The sequence below is a fragment of the Ochlerotatus camptorhynchus genome, unplaced genomic scaffold (genome assembly GCF_037179485.1).
Source record: "Ochlerotatus camptorhynchus isolate MF236.1 unplaced genomic scaffold, CSIRO-AGI_Acam_v1.1 ptg000161l, whole genome shotgun sequence".
NCBI lineage: Eukaryota > Metazoa > Arthropoda > Insecta > Diptera > Culicidae > Ochlerotatus > Ochlerotatus camptorhynchus.
In genome coordinates, this window is record NW_027040651.1 from 975,882 (window position 1) to 996,721 (window position 20,840).

The 20,840-nt window shown below is 38.4% G+C and overlaps 1 protein-coding gene across 1 annotated transcript; it reads left to right on the top strand.

Annotated features, from left to right (window-relative positions):
• Positions 1-572: 572 nt before the first annotated feature.
• Positions 573-1,332, top strand: LOC135701423 (spore coat protein SP96-like). Its single transcript, XM_065222215.1, has 2 exons — positions 573-631; positions 696-1,332. The coding sequence occupies exons 1-2, from the start codon at positions 581-583 to the stop codon at positions 1,224-1,226; spliced, it is 582 nt and encodes a 193-aa protein (XP_065078287.1). The 5' UTR covers positions 573-580; the 3' UTR covers positions 1,227-1,332.
• Positions 1,333-20,840: the final 19,508 nt, after the last annotated feature.

A 20,840-nucleotide genomic window follows, 5' to 3' on the forward strand; every position in this document is an offset into this window, starting at 1 on the left:
CTGCTGCTGCTGCAGGGACGCAGTTCTCATTCGAAAATCGTACCATAAACCAACAGCCCAGAGTTCCACAGGCAATAAACCGTGCAGCGAAGCAACAACGTCAAACCGTTCCGGGCATGCTAAATGATTTTTAATGAGCTTTAAACAAATATTTTCCGTGTTTCACTGCTGCAGCAAGATGCATCGAGGCACGATGCGGCGGCAGAAGAGAGTGGGCTGGAGAGCGAATTGGATGTTTGTTCAGTTCGAATGAGCTTGGCGATCTCGTGGTTATGTTTGCTGAGCAAGCCTGAAGGGGACACACCGTTTGCTTATTAAACTGTGGTACTACTACCTAATTGTCAATATTTTCAGTGTCCACAGCTGAGAATATGAATGTTTTCGTTTGCGTGTCATCGGAATCACGTGGAATCGTGAAAGGTTGCGATAATTAAGACACCTGTCTATATTATCCATTTTGACGTATTATTTTTCGGATCGTAAAGTTGGTCATTTGAATTGTAAATTCAATACACTTTCTCTATATAAAGCCTTGAAGGCCGTGGGAATGTTATCAGTAAGCTTATCAGCAAATCGGAAAATGGTTTCATCAAAGGCGCTCTTTCTCGGACTAGCAGTCTGCCTGGCTTTGGTATGTTATCTATCATGGTCCTTAATTACCATTGATATCAAATTTCGACACTTTCCATCGGTAGGTTCACTCGATCCAAGCTAGAGGAGGCAATCAAGCTTTGCGCAAACAGATGCAGTTACTGGCTTTGCAGAAATACGCTACCGACCATGGAATTGAACCACCATCGCAGGATGATCCCAATCCGACGGCTACGATCAAACAACGGATGCAGCAAAAGGCACTAGATGACTACGCCGTGAAACATGGGCTGAAGACAACTACTGAAGCTACTACAACAACTGTAGCAGCAACAACAACAACAACTGCTCCTGCGACAACTACAACAACTGCAGCAACAACTACAACAACTGCAGCAACAACTACTACCGAAGCCACAACAACAACTGCAGCAACAACAACTACCGAGGCTACAACAACTGCAGCAACAACTACTACCGAGGCTACAACAACAACTGCAGCAACAACAACTACCGAGGCTACAACAACTGCTGCCGATTCAACAACTGCTGCCGATGCAACAACTACTGCTGCAACTACTACGGCGTCAGAAACGACTACTGCCGCGGCTACAACCACCACAGGGTCTTCCTAGAATACGCCCACACTGGTATTAGTACTACCGAATGTACGGGGAAGGAATGAATGGTGGTAGTCAGCAGTGCACTGTAATTTGGCAATCAATGACATTATTTGAAAATCATTTCTTAAAATAAAGTTTTAATCTTGAAAACAAAACTTTGAAATGCGTTCTTTATGTGATTCGCACCAAATCGCAATGATGATGTTATTTGATATGAGATAAGAGCGCCCATAATTTCAATGTAGGAATGTATAACTGCATGTAAATATACGTAATTTAGTTCCGTCTAATTGACACTGGGTAATACAGACTCTAACAGATTAACAGGGTAAAGCCCCATTCAAAAAATGTCATGAATTCGTTTCGTTAGCTATCGCTATCTGAGTCGTCAAATACATTCGGCAATGAGAGTTGTTTTCCCTTGATTTGTTTTCCGTCGAACTTGTTTTCCGTACTGCACTCAAAAAAATGAGCACGTCACTATAATGTGTTTCACACTTGATTTCGCGCAAATTGTTAAACACATCTATTTCATGTGTGGATCAGATGATACAATCTATTCAGTAACGCTATAAAGCCATTTGAAACACATTTGGATTTCATGGACTTCAAATGTCAGTGTCAACAACCAATCCAATGATTGTCGAATATTCTACTCTCAACATCATATTGTCTATCGTATATGAATTGAGTGTCCTGCATAATATTAATCTTTTTTTTATAGTTTATTTAAAATGTTTATTATTAAATTACAAAAGATAATAATACTGAACATTATTGAAATTGATTTTGTTTGGTCCAGACATGCCTCGTTCTTACTCCCGTTCTCCGTTACGGTCGAGAAATCACGCGAAAAGAACACATATTCCTCCAGCTGCAGTGACTACGACTGGAATCGCCATGCGGATGATCGTTCTTCCAAATTTCGTTCGACAACGACTTTACGAAAATTTTGACAAAAATTGAACTGCACCTTTCTTCTTCACCAAAGATCATCTCCTTGCCAATCCTGGATTACATCAGTTTTGAATAGAAAAAGTTGTTTAGGTGGCATACTTTGAACAAATTACCATCCCGATTTTGTTTGCAGTAAAATTAATCCAAACTCGGTTTCACAGTACCTTATCTGCTGCTTAAATCAAGGATGTATCAAGAAAATCATTCGTAAATTTCTATTATGAATTACCTGAACAATATCGTGAAGATCACAGTTGCTTCTTCATCAGCTAATTGAATGATAAAACCTGGGATAATACGGAACGAAATTTAATAACTCGAATCAAATTATGCAATTGACAGGTGGCAAACAAAGTTCTGTTGTTTACATTTGCAGAACAAGCAAATCATATCGTGCTGAAATGCAAAACATTTAAAATCCTTATGTTTTGAACAGTAGCAGGATTTAATAAATTGTACAAATGGATTCAACGTGCAATGTACTTACATTGATATGGTAAGATTTTTCAACATTTCATAGATCAAAACACATGAAACTTAAGTGTAATGCACTTCGAATGAATGTTTAAAACACATCAAATTAATTTGAATGTGCATTTGAAAAATCAAGAGCTAAAACACATGAATCAAACGTGTAGAATTTTTTGAGTGTGAGTATCAATGCTATCGACGCCAGGGAGGCAGCTTTCACGCCTGGATTCTACATATCGACCCATCAACTCATGGACTGGGGACCAACGGCTTTACTTCCTTGGAAGGAAAGCGTGATCAGAGATTTATTCCTCAGAAAATCCCGACGGCACCGACTGGGATTGAACCCAGGCCCTTTGAAGTGAGAGGCGGTTACGGTTACGTTCACAAATAAGAATCGGGAACTGTTCACATTACAGAAGAACAGGCAATAGGTGCCATGTATGCGAGAATATAAATCCCTAACACATATCTACAGATAGGGTAACTTGAAACGTGACTGTAATTTGCGACAGTCAGATATTGAAAGCTATTTAAAGTAAGGCCAATGTCCCAACTGGAGCGCTTGTTCACTCAAGAGCAAGAACATCGAGTTCGTTGAGTTTCTCAATGAACGAAACATCGACATTGCCGTAATAACTGAATCCCACATGAAGCCCGAAATTAACATCTACCTTCCCAATTTCTGGCTCGTGAGGCTAGATTGAACCAGTTCCAAGGGAGGAGGAGTGGACATCGCCCTAAGGAGGCTGCTGTCAAGCTTTCAGCTGAAGACCATCGAAGTCGTAGGGGTGGAAGTTTCTTCTCCTGTCGGCCCTATAGCCATCGTTGTGGCTTACTACCCCAAACAAGTCAGCATAAGGGACAGATCGGCAGCAGACCTGCGACGAGATATTGTCAAGCTAACACGACGGTGGGAAAATTTCATCATCGCTGGTGACCTGAACGTTAAAAATCAAGCTTGGGGCAACAGTCGGCGCAATCAAAACGGCTCAATCCTGAACAACGACCTGCAGAAAGCGCAGTACAACATCTTGAGTCCAGACACTCCCACCCGTCGCCACCGTCGACATCTACATCAGCAACATGGCCAACAGCTCAAAACCGGTTGTCTACCAAAAACTCAGCTCGGACCACTATCCGGTGATGGCCGAAGTTGGTTCTTCGGTGAACCGACTCGTGTCAACTGAGCTCAATATCAACACTGCGTCCACACAATAATTGACTATGATGTCCAACCGGAGACGTCCGATTATGTTGACGGCTGTTTAAATACCATCGTGGAAGCCAGTATCCAAACAGGTGAGTAACACTCTGAACCTTGACAGCTCTACTAAATACCTCCTTAGTCTCCGTAACACCATTTGTAGGCAGTACCAGCGTACTGGTCTGCCTCACTTGAAGACCAATTGTAATCGATTAACAAAGATCATTCAGGTCAGGATGGTGGATCTCAGAAATAACAATTTTGTCAATACGATCCGTTCTCTCCCTGGAAGCTAACCAGAATCTTAAAAAATATGGCCAAACTCATTCCACCACTGGTTCCACTGAATCGTCCCTGTGATTCAGTGATTCATCTGATAACTCCTGTTGAGAAGGCTTCTGTGATTAGCCAACAGTTCGTCAGCTTCCATAATCTCGGAAAAACATGACTAGTCCACATGAGGCTGCTGTTGTTGATTCCCAACCACTTCTCCGAAGTTTCAGAGCTACTTCCCCTCATGTTGGAATTTAGCTAAAATCATACCTATCCGTAAAGCTGGGAAGGATCCTTCCTCTCCCTCTAGCTACATACCTATCAGCCTTCTCTCAGGGCTATCAAAGCTTCTTGAAAAAGCAATTTACCGGCGTCTTCTAATATCTGCCGACGAAAATAACATCTTACTCGAGGAGCAGTTTTCTTTTCGAAGAGATTATTAGATGAGAAAACTCCAAGTTGAGATTAATTCACTCATATTAAGTGTTGGAAAAATATCAGAAAATCAAATCTCACCAATGCCAATGTCCAAGATCATTGGTGAAATTTGGTTATGATTTTTGCTTCACATCCGAAATTAATAGAAACTTCCATAACGGCTGGCAGCAGTCCCTTCGTGTCTGCTATCGGCGAAGCTTAAAAAGAGATAGCAAGAAAAACAAACAGGAAGAACGATGCTTTGGCGCGCTAACTAATGTCACATTTGCTTAACACGCGTCGTAGTGAGACAGTGGGATAGTAGAAGAAATAGGGAGAGCGGGAGAGATCAGCAAAAATGAATGTTCTGCATTTAAAGGCATGCAGTCTAACGGAAAACTCACTTTCATGCTCAAAACGTGTGTTATTTTTAACACATTATGTGAAGACTAAGAATAATTTGTCGGGATCAAGAAAAGTTTGAACCCAAACCCCCCCTGGCTGCACCACTGGTAACACTATGCAAAACAACTTCGTTGTTAACTTTTAACTGTAGGCCAAGTGATTCGCGTTTACTTACAAGCTCATATCCACGCCTGTAGGTATGCGTGGTGCACTAGGCCAAACGCAAATGGTTGATAATTTATTGTACAGAAGTCGAATTGATTTGCGTTCTTGAATAAAGTTGTTTTGTATAGAAAATTTGTTCGGTTTGACAAGGACTGTAATTTTGAATTATCAGATTAGTTCACCAGTTCGTTTGGGTCAGAACTGTTGCATCATGTCAGCTAATACAACCAGCTTCATCAACATCAAGTTGGTTTTGCGACTATAGTATGGTGTACGGTGATATACTGAAAGTCACATTTTAATCAGAAGTAAAAATAAAACGATGAAAGTTACGCTGTGAATTCATATGGCTTTGAATAAAGAATAAATAAATAATTGTGAGCTTATAACTTATTTCTAAAATTATAAGCTTCACGGATATTCGTTCAATACTTTCGATTACGGATGAGTTCAAAGACCAGCAAAGTCCTGTTCCTATTCAATTTCGATGTTGTTTTATGAAAGTGATTCCTGAAAAAAAAAGAAATACCTTCAATCATCGTTATCTAAAACAGTCCGCTAAGCTGTTGTTCTTGGCGGCTTTTGCGAATGAAGCACATAAATATGATTTTTTTTTTCGCTTTTACCTTCCCTCTCCTTGACTGACGCCCGTCACTAATCTCCTCTTATGGACATAAAATTTCACAGCACTGTTTCCCTCAAGGAACTGCCGCAAGTGGTAAGTTACGAACGGGGAAACAACTCAATCTGAAACATTCAACATGATTTTGAGAGATTAACTCCGAAAGCTTTTTACCTCGTTTCGCTTTCAACCTCTCGGTCGTCAGTCGTCGTGATTCGTTACATACCTGCATTCCTCTCACGTGCCGCTGCTCCTCGCCACACTCCGATTCTGATTTCACCATCCACCAGCGAGCGGGGTGATTAAAGTAGATTTTAATCCACCGCGGAAAGAAGTTTCTTAAATTGATTAACATGGAAATTAATTAACATAAAATTACCTAATTAGATAAGTTGCAGGTCAACCGGCTGGGGCCCAATTCGGAGTGCTAGATTTGGCGCATGCCTATTGGGCAACATCGCTGGGGAAGTGTAGGTATCGGATTACAACAACGCAACGGTTCGCTTCCAAGTGGCTCAACATTCGAATGCTTTTAAGGCATCATCGGGAGTGAAGTCGAGAGCCGATCCCAATCACTCAAGCGCTGTATTCTTGTCGAGGATATCAGCATGACGCTTCTACAACCGCTGCAACAACGACTCGCTTCTCGGTTGGGTTTTTGATTTATGCTTGTTCCTTCTGTTGTTGAATTATTTGTACTATTATTTGTTTCCCTTCTGGCCGAGCAAATCTCGCATCATGGACCACAGAACGATGGATTCCAATGGACGGAGAAACCAAGACCAAGACCAAGATCGACCAAGAACCGAGAACGAGTGCCCCAAAACGAGAACAATTTTCGTTACCCATTTTACGATTATTTATTATTTGCATATACGATGTTGATTTCTGTGTTTAAAATGTATATAAATAAAAACAACAATCATAAATAATATTCATTAAAATTCACTTCAATATATTTTATTGCCGGTGCCGTCTCTGTTTCGCGTTCACTTCACTGTTTCATTCATACGGGAAAAACGGTGCATTTGCTGCAAGAGGTGAAGAGTAGTGCGCTCTTAATTTTGCACCCTCTGTCCGTGGTTGCGGTTGCTCAATCTGATGAGCATTCTGAAGTCGTCATTTTCTTCGTACTCTTTTGCGATCATTTAAAGGGAGTTTTTTTTTTATTATTTCTTCATTTCTGCCTGGATTTCTGCTCTTGGATGCGACACTGTTTATATTAATGGAATTTTCGTTGTTGTTGACCAGGGAAAGCCTGTAAGAGCAGTTTATGCAAAGAGTTGGATGAATGGAGTATGGTAAGCTGGCGAGCTAGTAATATTAAAACAGTACCAGATTCACATTTTAAGTTTTTTTTTTCAAATTTGAAGTTTGAATAAGGTCGAGAGATAAGGGGTTGCCCAATGGCCCTTAATATGACCGGGTACGTGCCCCGCGTAATGGGTACATGTTTGCCTCTCACGTTGATGGTCACGAGCTCAAACCTCATCCCCGGGCAAGTAAATAATTACCGAAAATGTGTTAAAGATACCATATAAAAATATAACAACACATTCCACGGGAAGTTACACATGTTTTCCTCCTGATAATTTTGTAAAAAACCACCATTTGATTAATTTGTTATTTTATTCAGTGGATTTTATATAAAATGTCTACTTTCGATTACTCGCAAACTTCGTTAAACCACTTCTTAGATTTCATTTCTACTTTGCTTTGGATTTGTTATTTCTTATTTATTTTCGGAGGGTCTCTGTTCAGCATAAATCTCAACTGCTAAGCAAGAATGTTTTACACTATTAAAAACCATATTTTAATTAAAAAGATTTTCAGAGCTGGTTGGAAATGCTAACATGAAGCTTTGGTGTGATGATTTATTAGCTAGAGAATGATATTTAGAAGAGGGTAGGTGGATAGTTCCGTTAGAGTACGGCAGTATGAAAATTGAATAGAAGTTGAAAATGAGCGAAGGGCCATTAATGCGACAGTTTTTTGAAGATAGACGCACATCTTTTGCCTAACCCGTACGATGTACGCGGAGACTTGAAGTATGTCTCCAAGTCTACAGGCAAAAAATGTGCGTCCTTCTTTTGCTCATAAACTGACTGCGGCTGTGGAATAGTTCTAGCGAAGTTTTCATCACTACCTAAAGCCCCACGTTGCGAGAGCATTTCCAGTCGATGGTGTGTTATAATGCAATTCTTCTTTACCCAACTATTGTGTTGCTCCTCGCGTCATGACCAACGTGATCATCTCAGAGAGAAAGCAGTAGGGTGGTTGTTGCGTGCTGTACCATCATCAGCATTGTTGACGGCTACTCCCGCCTTGAGTTGTTACATTCAAAGTGTTTTTATGTTACTTCATACGTGAAGTTATCGATTTTCAGAGTTGGTTGGAAATGCTAACACGAAGCTTTAGTGTGATGAAGTCTCCGCGTACATTGTACGGGTTAGGCAAAAGATGTGCGTCTATCTTCAAAAAACTGTCGCATTAATGGCCCTTCGCTCATTTTCAACTTCTATTCAATTTTCATACTGCCGTACTCTAACGGAACTATCCACCTACCCTCTTCTAAAGATCATTCTCTAGCTAATAAATCATCACACTAAAGCTTCATGTTAGCATTTCCAACCAACTCTGAAAATCGCTAACTTCACGTATGAAATAACATAAAAACACTTTGAATGTAAAAAGATTTATTTTTGCCATTATAAAACCACAATAAATCAAAATAAAAGCCAAAAAGCTGTTGAATTGTTACTTGGGTGGTGCGCTCAGGACTCCTATACAGTTTGAAATCACCACAGATGGAATTCATCAGGCCCAATGCTGGAAGATTTTTTTAAGCGAAGGCACCAATTCAAACTTCCTGCTAAATTCCCATTCTGGACCACTGTGCTATGGCACATCGAACATGTGGCTAACCCGAGGTGAAGTCTTTCTAGCCATCAAGGCACTAGCGTGTACAGGAATCCCAGGAGGGGCCATTTTTTTGTCTATGGTGCATTTAATCTGGGGATGGGGAGTACTCCAAAGTGCGTGGTGGAAGGTGCTGTCCACCCACCACTGTTTCCCTACTGATCAATTTAGCTAATTTTATTTATTTTTTTCTCCGGTGGTGGTTCATTTTCTTCAATGCAAACTGCTTGCAGACAGTTACTTAACTAACAGCAACTTAATCCCATCGACGATGTCGATGATGATCGGTTTGTCAAATAGTTGCGATAGTAGGGCTTTAACCGAAATGATCATTTGCTGCATCAGTCCGCATTGTGCTCTCTTGCCGTGCGGATCTATTTGCTTTTTGCTGAAGGAACTGTTCCTACTACCTAACGCTACAACAAATTTAAACAGCACTGTTTAGTGCTCAACCTGTAAAATGTCTACCTTTTTCAACTCTTATTCCTCTTCGATCCTTGTTTGGACACTACCCGAGGTAATCCTTCTTGGATATCGATTTGGAAAATTCCTGTTCGATCCTTCAGATTCTTATAGTAACCTGCTTGGAAGTCGATTTGGATAAAAATTTACTGCCGCCATGGCGCCTAAGCGCAAAAGAAAGGGGCAAACTCTTGACCCCCCTTCTGATGAAATTAATTTGAGTAATCAATTTGATTTGCTCACGGATGATGAGAATGATCCATCATCAAAGAAAAATTCTAGTAAACATTCCCGGCTTAATGCCAAAAAGGAAAAGATTCCCCCTATTGTGATAACCACTTCCGATTTCCATGCTCTTCGCATGGAACTTTTGAATTTCGTGAAAGTTAAGTTTTCACTGCAAATTGGACGTCGGGGTGAATGCCGTGTATTGGCTGAAACCTTGGACGGATTTAAATGTTCTTCTCTTACTGAGAAGCATCGCAAATTTTTTACTTACGACACCAAAACTGAACGTGTGTTCAAGGTTGTCATGAAAGGACTGCCCAGTGGTGAATCCCTGGATCAGATCAAAGATGAACTGGCAAAATTACTTGGAGTTGTGCCACTCCAATAATCAAAATGAAAATGAAATCCCGTGCTGGCGATTCGCGCAACTTCAAGTCTAGTGAACTAAACAACCTTAAGGCCTTAGAAAAAGCTAGCCTTATGCTCCATGTCCGAGTGTGGTGATTGTGGTGATTCCTCTCACGCAAAGGACGACTATCCTGTGAAGGAAGATCCTAAGAAATTTAAATGTTCAAATTGTGGTAAAAACCACAAATCCAACTTTTGGTAATGTAAGACTCGCAAAGCGATCCTACAATCTAGTTCTAAGCGACAGGTAGGAAACGCTCCACGTTTCCGACCAGGTACAAATTCCCCTGCTGTTAACAACGGTCAGCGAGGAACAAATTCTACATTCGTACCAGTAGGTACAAATATCACCCCTGCTTCAAATGTTTCATCTGTACCTACTCCCCTCGCTGCTAACAATGTTCAGCGAGTTAATGGAGCTACCTATGCTGCCATTGCAGCTGGTAGAAATTAAAATACTTACCAACGTTATTCTAATGGAAATTTTGACAATTTTGACTTAGGAAGCATTACTGCCCCTAAAATTGAATTTTTACAGAAATCATTAATTGACATGATTTCTGATATGCTTAAATCTAACTCCATGTGTGATGCTATTCAAACTGGAGTAAAATTTGCAAATAATATTGCCATGACTTTAAAATTCAGTATGGATTTTAAAGCATTAAATATTTTAAATAGGAATGCTCGATCTCTTAAAGATAATGAAGACGAGCTATTTAACTTTTTGAGGGTTCATAACGTGCATATTTCCGTTATAACTGAACCGTTCCTTAAACCAGACCATAAGGTTAAGAGGGACGCAAATTGTTTCGTTTATAGAAATGATCGTCTTGATGGACCCTGTGGTGGTGTTGCCATCATTGTTCATAGACGAATCAAACATAAAATTCTTTCTTCATTTGAAACCAAAATTTGGACAACTTACGTTCATTGCTGCCTATTTGCCATTCCAATGCGTAGGCCAGCAAAAGAATTTTCTCAAGGGTGACCTTCAGAAAATTACCCGTCATAGATCTTAATTCTTCATTATTGGTGATTTCAATGCAAAACACCGCTCATGGAATAATGCTTAAAGCAATTCCAATGGTAATATTCTGTTTGATGATTGTTCTGCAGGTTATTACACTATTCAATATTCAAACAGCCCAACATGCTTTTCTTCAGCAAGAAATTCCTAAACTATTGATTTGGTCTTAACTGGTTCATGTCAACTTGGTAGCCCATTGGCTACCCATGCTGACTTCGGTTCTGATCACCTTCCAGTGACTTTTGAAATATTCCAAGTAATAATTTCTAATCCCAACAGCTCTACTTTAAATTACCATAGAGCTGATTGGGAGCAATATCGAACATTTATGGAGCATAACCAACAATCAATTCGAAACTAATGATTTTAAATTGGCTCACCACTTAACTAGCCTATTGGTCCCAAGCAAACGATTAACGTGTCCCATTCTAGTCAAAATTCTAGTACTACACTATGTTTGTTTTGATTTGCTATGAAAGTTTGACAGATAAAATGAGGGGTTCATGGATTTTCTTATGTTTCGAGGGGTGCATCGATTAGCTTGGGACCGAAGATAGTACCAGAGCTGAGCCAAAAAGTTGAACACGAATCTTCGGGACCTTCTGGTCTTAGAGTTACCTCTATGGCATAACTTCGACCCAAACATTCCTTTGCAAAGCAAAAATGAAATTAATTATGCTCTTGAATCTCTGACTACTTCTATAGTTGAAGCTAGAGCTGCCTCAGTACCAAAATGCGAGGTTAAATTCGATTCAATTATAATAGACGACGATCTTCAGCTCTTGATCCGTCTTAAAAATGTCCGTAGGAGACAATATCAAAGAACACGCGATTCTGCCATGAAAGTTATCTGGCGGGATTTGCAAAAACAAATTAAAAAGCGATTCTCTGCCCTGAGGAACAAAACTTTTGAAAACAATGTTTCTAAATTAGACCCGAGTTCGAAACTCTTTTGGAAACTCTCAAAATTTTTGAAAAAACCTCAAGAGCCTATTCCAGCGCTTGAAGAAGGTGGTAAAATTTTGATCACAAATTTGGGAAAAGCTCAGAAACTTGCTAAGCAATAAGAGAGTTCCCATCCACTAGTCCTATTGAGAATCAGGTTGCTCGGGATTTTCTGAATATTTTCTCTCGGGAAAATATTTTTGATGATTCCTGGGGACTGATTCGGACGAAGTAATGGCAATAACTAAAAAAATCGTAATATGAAAGCTCCAGGTGATGATGGAATTTTCTATATCCTCATCAAAAAACTCCCAGAGAGTACCTTGTCTTTCTTGGTAAAATTATTTAACAGATGTTTCCATTTGGCATACTTTCCTGATAAATGGAAAAATGCAAAAGTTGCTCCAATTTTGAAGCCGGATAAAAATCTAACTGATGCTTTTAGCTACCGTCCAAAAACGTTGCTTTCTTCAATAAGTAAACTTTTTGAAAAAAATATTTTGAATAGAATGATGCTTCACATCAATACGAACTCATTTTTTGCAGATGAGCAGTTTGGATTTCGGCATGGGCATTCAACTACTCATCAACTCTTAAGAGTTATCAATTTAATTCGTTCAAAAAAATCTTCCACTCAACTGGAGTTGCTCTTCTAGACATAGAAAAAGCATTCGACAGTGTTTGGCATGAAGGTTTGCTTGAAAATCTAATCGTCTACCTTTTAGAACAGGAGTTCCTCAGCTCTTTGTTCGCTGATGACACAGGCATTTCCGCTAAAGGAAGAAGTCTTCTTGTGATTTGCAGCAGACTTTAGAAAAGTTTAAATATTTTCTCTTCTTATTTACAAAAATGGAAGATTTCTTCCAACGCTTCCAAGACTCAACTTATAATATTTCCACATAAGCCTAAAGCTACCTTTTTGAAACCTAGAAGTTGTCACATAGTCACTATGAACGGAGTTCCAATTTCCTGGTCAAACCAAGTGAAATATCTTGGATTGGTACTTGACAAAAAATTAACTTTTAAAGATCATATTGAGGGCATTCAAGCCAAATGTAACAAATATATAAAATGTTTGCATCCTCTTATAAACAGGAAATCCAAACTTTGCCTGACGAATAAACATCTTACACTTAAACAAGTTTTTAGACCGGCCATGCTTTACGCTGTGCCAATTGGTCTAGTTGTTGCACTACCAGGAAAAAAGCTCTTCAAAGGGTTCAGAGCAAAGTTCTGAAGATTATTTTAAAGTTGGTACATAGAATTGAGAAAGTTGAAACTTTAGAACAAATGTCCAACAAAATAATTAATAATTTCAGGCAAAAATCGTTGCAATCCTTATTTGCAACGAATAATTCCCTTTATTCTTAGATAAGATTTAGTTTTAGTTTTTAGTTTTAAGATTTCAATTGTTATATTGACTCCACGTAGGCTATACATGCAGTTCCGCTTCGAATTTTCAATTACACAAATTTCGAAAATCGGTGCCCCATTTCACCTGAAATTGCTACTGCATATATGTTGCAGAGCAGCAAACGTGGAGTAGCTATTTGAATGTTGCACATGTCGTAGAAGCTGATATTTGAGGACTCAAAGTTTCGAAGTGGTTCCGAGAACAAGGATGTCACAGCCATTCACCTTAAGGAAACGTTGCAAACATTAAAGGATATTCTTTCAAACATCCTTCTTAGACAGCAGAGACTCCAATGATTACCTTGATTTGATTTTCCTAACAACAATAAATATTTCATTGCATTAATTTCAATATTATAGAGCTGACGTTAAGAAGCATACCATATCAACATCAAATGAATCGATCATAGGATTTCAATGATTGACCTAATTACCATTCAAGTAGCAGTTTTTATGTCAATGAATTCGAGTTATATAATAAATTGCGATACAGGCCGGACTCGATTATCCGTAGGCTCGATTAACCGGAGGCTCGATTATCCGGGGCTCGATTATCCGGGGCTCGATTATCCGTTACTCGTGCTGTTGTACTTTGCACAACACACATGAGTTTTCCATTGCCATTTTGTTGCTGAGTTACCAATCGATCTGAAACCAACGAGTATTCCTCAAAAAACTTGTTTTGATCTAAACAAGCTGAACTTTGATTACAGTAAACACCTAAAACATTCGGATAATAGGGATAATGTTAATGGAAACCGCGAAAACTGTGACCATACTACGTGGGATTTGACTTAATTGATTACAACATGGAATATATCAAGATTCTGACAAGATAGAAAGTTACTGTCTCTGACAAAGTTGTTCATGAGATCATAGCCTTGTCGCTGCCGGACAGTAGTTCAGAATTTTCTCACTACGTAGCGCTAGTATACATGTGAAATTCTCGCATGTGATATATCTCGAGATCCTGACCAGATAAAAAGTTACTGTCTTTCACAAAGTTTTTCAGGAGATCAAAGCCTATTCAGAATTTGCTCACTACGCGACGCTAGTATACACGTGAAATTCTCATATAAAATATCTCGGGTTCCAAACCATATAGAAAGGTACTGTCTTCGGCATAGTTTTTCAGGATGTCAAGGCTTTTTCGCAGGTGGACAGTAGTTCAGAGTTTTCTCACTTTGCGGCGCTACTATAGATGTGAAACTCTTGCATATAAAATATCTCTAGATCCTGACCAGATAGAAAGTAAATGTATTCGGCAAAGTTTTTCAGGAAATCAAGATCTTTTTGTTGGGTGACAATAGTTTAGAATTTTCTCACTATGCGGTGCTAGTATATACGTGCCTTTCTCCCATATTCAATAGCTTGAGATCTTGATCAGCTAGAAAGCTGCTGTCTTCGGCAAAGTTGTTTAGGGGGTCAGTAGTTAATAATTTTCTCACCACGCGGCGTTAGTATACATGTACACTTCTCGCATATGCTATATCTCGAGATCCTGATCAGATAGAAAGTTGTTCAGGAGGTCAAGGTCTTTTGGCTGGTGGACAGTAGTACAGAATTTTCTCACTTCATGATGCTAGTATACATGTGAAATTCTCGCATATAAAATATCTCACGTTCTTGACCAGATAGAAAGTTACTGTCTCGAACAAAGTTGTTCAGGAGTTCAAAGCCTAGAGCCTTGAAAATTCTAAACTATTGTTCACCAGCCAAAAGACTATGACCTCCTGAATAACTTTGTTGCAGACAGTAACTTTCTATCTGATTAGGTTTTCGAGATATAGTATATGCAAGAAGTGTACATCTATGCCACGTGGTGAGAAAATTCTTAACTACTGTTTACCAGCCAAAAATGCTTTGACCTCCTGAACAACTTTGTCGAAGACAGTAATTTTCTCGTGTTATAAAAGTTGGCGGCGTTGGCACGAGTAACGGAGGGTTAAGAACAGCATTGACTATGTCAGCATCAGACATGACATCGAATTCCGCATTCTCGTCTTCATTTTCGCCTGCAGCCGTTTTATCAGCAACCATCAGTTGAATTGTTACACTATCATCCCTAGAGCACCGGAACTAATATTTGCAATGTTAACATTTCAAGAATATTAATGGAAAATGGTCGAAATTGATCGAGTGCGTCAAGTTAGGAACCACGTCAAATATGGTGCCTTCACGCCGTGATTTTTAGCCAAGCTCAACTTTGTCTCTACACACTCGTGAGAGTCGCGAGATTACAATTTTTCTCAAGTTGAGGGGTCCTATGGCGTGGTTGGCTACACGTTCGCTTCTCAAGCGGATGGTCCATGGGTTCAATTCCATTGATCTTCTTATCGAATTTTGATGTATTTTAATGTGCCTCATGATTGGTTATTATCCAAGTCCGATTCTGGTCACTTCCAGGGTCACCTGGAACTTGTCCGGAAGTGGCCAATATGGTCCAAGGTACTTAATTTTTTTCCACCATTGATCTGGCTATCGAATTTTGATATAATCTGATGTGTCGCATGATATGTTATTATTCAAGTCTGGTTCTGGCCACTTTTCCGGAGGCACCCGGAACTTGCCCGGAAGTGGCCAATATGGTCCAAGGTACTTAATGTTTGCCACCATTGATCTTGATATCAAATTTTGATTTAATTTGATGTGTCGCTTAATGGGTGTTGTTCCTTTCAAGTCAAATTTAGCCTCATGGCCCATAAACGCCGGAACTTGTTCCGGCCATATTTTCGAAACCAGTGGTCCGATTCAATAATCCTTCAATAGCGTTCAATGGGACCACTAAACACATTAAATGAGACCACATGAGACCAAAAAAAAATTTTTTTCAATGGCTCGATTATCCGGAGGGCTTGATTATCCGGAGTGAAATTTTTTTCAAGACTCCGGATAATCGAGTCTGCCCTGTATAATGTTTCAAATATGTATCAAGAAATCCAGGGTTTTCTCAAAAATACGAGTGAATTTGAATGAAATTGCTTACATTTAGGCGCAACTGAGCATTTAAGAGTCTTTACGTAAATTAAGTAAATTAAAAATTTGTGATTCTTGTCGTATACAGCTTTCTAAACGTACCGAACTATCAAGTAGCTATCGAACTGCGATGAACAAGATATCAACATGAATGTTTCAAGTCAGGAATCTTTACTAACTGTACCATTAATAACATTGGCTCTAATGTTGGCGAATATTCGCAAAGCGTTAATATTAAACTTTTCAACAAATTTAAACCTCTTATTTTGACATCACCAATTGATATGAAAAAAAATGAGTTGTGTAAATTATGCTGTGAAGAAATATCATGAAATTAATCAAAAAATCAGAAAGCACATATTTGCACTTAATGCAGAAGCAAACTTAGATGATAACAAAACTGACGATTTTAATGAAATTATTGAACATCTAACAGCAAAGTTTTCGAAAGAAGATACAACGAAAACTGAGAAATTCCAGCTCGTGACGGTATTACCTACACAGAAAAAAAACAGGATTTTACTGGTAATGTAAACATCCATGCATTCAAAAATTCATGCATGTAAACTCCCTTTTCACGTAAACTAGCAACTTGTTAGAAATGTTGCTTACAAATACAGATGGTTGCATACAATATTTGGATTATTTCATGAAATGTATCATAACTTCACACGATCTAAAATGTGAATATGAATGATGTATGACGCTCCATTTATGTGCATCATATCCCAAGCAACAATTTTTGTTTTATTGAAGTTTTATAGCAGTTGATATAACCAAATTATAAAACCTTCACTGACGACCACATTGCTTTAACAACCTCCTGAGAACCGCTATACAGCCATGTCATGGTCAATTGGCCCAGTTTTAATGCAATCATTAAAACTTGATATGCGAGCTACCTTAGGAGCATAGGTTTTATGTCAGTTTTATCACACTCTACACGTGGTTGTTAAAAATGAAAACATAAAACCTCCTCCAGGTCAGAAAGTTTTGACGACCTTTTGATGACTACCATAAAACTGTATTACAACCGCATAAATCGCTCCAGAAGAAGTTGATAAAACATGATAGGCAAAACATTTTGACAACCTTGAAGGTTTTAAGTTGGGGTTTTTGGATGATAGTTAATGTTGAGAAATATTTTATTGTGGTTTAATTCTTTCAATGTTTGATGTGAAATCATGATGCTTGTCAGTTGGTAATAATAGCTGATATAAATGTATATTGAAAATAAGGCGACTTTAGTACAATTTTAAACCAATTTGAATATGCTTCACATCATGCCGTGCAATATTTATGGTGATTATTATACCAAATAGGAGAATACATTTAGTACGCCATATGAATACTAAAATACAGGGATATTTTTAATTTGTCTGCATTAGCACCATGCATTAAAGAGTCATTAGTAGATTATCTATTTAGTACAAAACTGTAACAACTGTTGAGCAATAACCAGTCACATATTATTTTAATATACAGAGATGAATGAAAGTGTTTTATCGCCTATCAATTAAAGCGTAATTATTAATACTGTGTGAAATTAGTTCATACGGCGACATTTTTTTCGTTATAACTTGCTACTCTTTAAAAATACCTCAATATAACATATTCTCCTAGATTGGAATTCTATAGCATAACATAAACCTTATGGTTGTATCTTTGCATTTCGTAGTCCAAGTTGAGAGCGTTAAGTTATATTTAAGCTCTATAACTAGCTTGCTGGTTTTATTCGGTACAGCGAATCAAACAAAACAAAAACCATGACAACCTGTCAAAAAGTCAACATTCCAAGCAATCCTCTTATTTTTTCTTGTAATCAAGATGTAATAAATGCTTATTGGATCCACTAAAAGCTTTTTTAATACAAGGTTAAAAGCCGTGATGCCAATACTGGCCATCTCCAACCGGAAAGCCGCTTGTTCAATATTTTAAAGAACTCCTTCGCCGCACTTTGCCTTATGTTACATGAGGGAGCCTATAACCGTAGATCCTCCAGGAGTTTCATATTGGCGATCGTCTCATCTTCATCGTGTTCAAAAGCACTGAAGGGGTTTTCATTTCATGTATCTGAATAGATTTGTTTTTTTTTTTATATTGATGACAATTTTCAGAATATTTTTTTGTTATTGTTATTGTTATTGTTATTTATTATATGTGAATCTCCTCTGGCCTCTGATAAAAATGACAGTTGTAATGAGGCTTTAATGAAGGTCTAAGACTGCTTCAAGTTTTATATCGGTCATAAAAAGTATGCCATAAAAAATAATTGTATGTTTTGTTTTGGTTTTATTCTACAGTTATAGGTAGTGATACAGAACCACCTTACAGCTACCGTTAAAACTATCAAGTCTGAGTTATAATTTAGTAGTCATAAAACAGTTTTATAGACGACTTGACGGCCTGATTTTATGACAAGCACACAACATCGTAATACAACCACAGGCTGCAAGGGATGCTTTGATAAAACAATGATAAAATAAGAATAAATCTTCCATGCATTTAGATTGTTACTTGGGTGGTAACAGAAATTTACACAACTTTTTCGAAGTTTGTAGATCATGGACAGTTCAGAAAATTATGGACACATTTAACACAACCAGGTATATGGCAACACAATCTAAAAAACTTTTAAACGATAAAGGTGTGCACTCCACTATTGCTTCGAGGTTAGGCAGTGGATTGAGTGATGATACGACGGAACTTGTTCTGCAGTTTTTTGAAGACGATGAAACCAGCAGAGCAATCCATCCATCCATTTCTCCATCTAGACCTATAGTGCAATAGATGTCATTTTTTGTCCTCTAAAACATATTAACAAATAAAAAATACAATAGATCTATAGTTGAAGATGCTAATTTCAAATAACAGACTGTAGTGGTAATTTTTATACGATAGATGGAGTAGATGAAAGCATAGAGTTGATAGTTCCGTTAGAGTACGGCAGTGTGAAGATTGTATATAGATATTAGACAAGCGAGCTAGGACAACTTTTAAGGAAGGTACAAATCGGTTTTTTCATCTCTCTTTACCAAACTCCCCCTTTGGAGAGGGATGGTGAGGGGTGTCCCCCCCGCCACCACTGGCAAAAAGAGATGAAAACCGACCCGCTCAAGTACCAACTGTGTGTTTGAAACAGTTCTACCGATTTTTTACCGTACTTCAGTTGTTATTTGAAGGAAGGCATCCAGTCGTAGGTTTGGAAATTGCAACTATTGTTTACCCCTACCACGATATGTGCTCCTGTCATCGTCGACTTGACGATCTCGAGGGGACCCGGGTGGGGTAGGTGCTGCTACTGTACCTTTCGACTATTGACAGTAATTGATGGTATGCTCCCATCCAGAGTTATGTACTTTGACTATATGTTTTTAGTATTACTTCTACGTGAAGTCAACGATTTACATAGTTGAAGATGCTAATTTCAAATAACAGACTGTAGTGGTAATTTTCTTCACGTAGAAGTAATACTAAAAACATATAGTCAAAGTACATAACTCTGGATGGGAGCATACCATCAATTACTGTCAATGGTCGAAAGGTACAGTAGCAGCACCTACCCCACCCGTGTCCCCTCGAGATCGTCAAGTCGACGATGACAGGAGCACATATCGTGGTAGGGGTAAACAATAGTTGCAATTTCCAAACCTACGACTGGATGCCTTCCTTCAAATAACAACTGAAGTGCGGTAAAAAATCGGTAGAACTGTTTCAAACACACAGTTGGTACTTGAGCGGGTCGGTTTTCATCTCTTTTTGCCAGTGGTGGCGGGGGGGACACCCCTCACCATCCCTCTCCAAAGGGGGAGTTTGGTAAAGAGAGATGAAAAAACCGATTTGTACCTTCCTTAAAAGTTGTCCTAGCTCGCTTGTCTAATACCTATATACAATCTTCACACTGCCGTACTCTAACGGAACTATCAACTCTATGCTTTCATCTACTCCATCTATCGTATAAAAATTACCACTACAGTCTGTTATTTGAAATTAGCATCTTCAACTATGTAAATCGTTGACTTCACGTAGAAGTAATACTAAAAACATATAGTCAAAGTACAATAGATCTGTTTATGAGAAAAAATGTTGTAATGACTTTATTTTAAATTTTATAAAAAGTTGAGTATTTTATTTAGAGTACATATTTTTTTCCAAATAGTCTCATCTATTACCTGCAATATTGCCGAAGACCGATGGGACAAACAGTTTTCGAGTAAAAATTTCTAAAGATTAGCTTGATATTTAAATTGGCGATATGAAGATATCAAATGCTTTATTTCCTTCTTTTCTCTTCAAATATCATAACCATGACAAATTACAGAGACTTTTCATATTTTTTCCAGATGCCCTAAATGCATGAAATTTATTCCGTGTGCACTTTTCCATGTTTAAAATTCAAACTCTTACAATTTAATTTTGGTTCCTATGTCTGAGATTTCACTGATGATGAAATATTCAGAATCTAGAAAAAAAAATTAATTGCAAAAATCATGGAATTACCTAACTCTGAGCATTTTCTTATTTTGATATATTTAAATTTATGATATCCGGACCACAGACAAACAGACATAACAGATTGAATATTTCTCACTGTAAAACATCGTCGCTGAAACATTAGCGCCATCTGTTGAGCACACTGTGATGGGTAGTACGCTGAACAGATGGCGGTAGTGTGTAAACTTCAAACGCAAGGAAAATGACTATGCGCGCCACAGGTGGCGGTACTAC

Coding starts and splice junctions, on each gene's coding strand:
- LOC135701423 (XM_065222215.1), top strand. CDS start 581: ATGGTTTCATCAAAGGCGCTCTTTCTCGGACTAGCAGTCTGCCTGGCT. Junction 632..695: donor TAGCAGTCTGCCTGGCTTTG/GTATGTTATCTA, acceptor TTCCATCGGTAG/GTTCACTCGATCCAAGCTAG.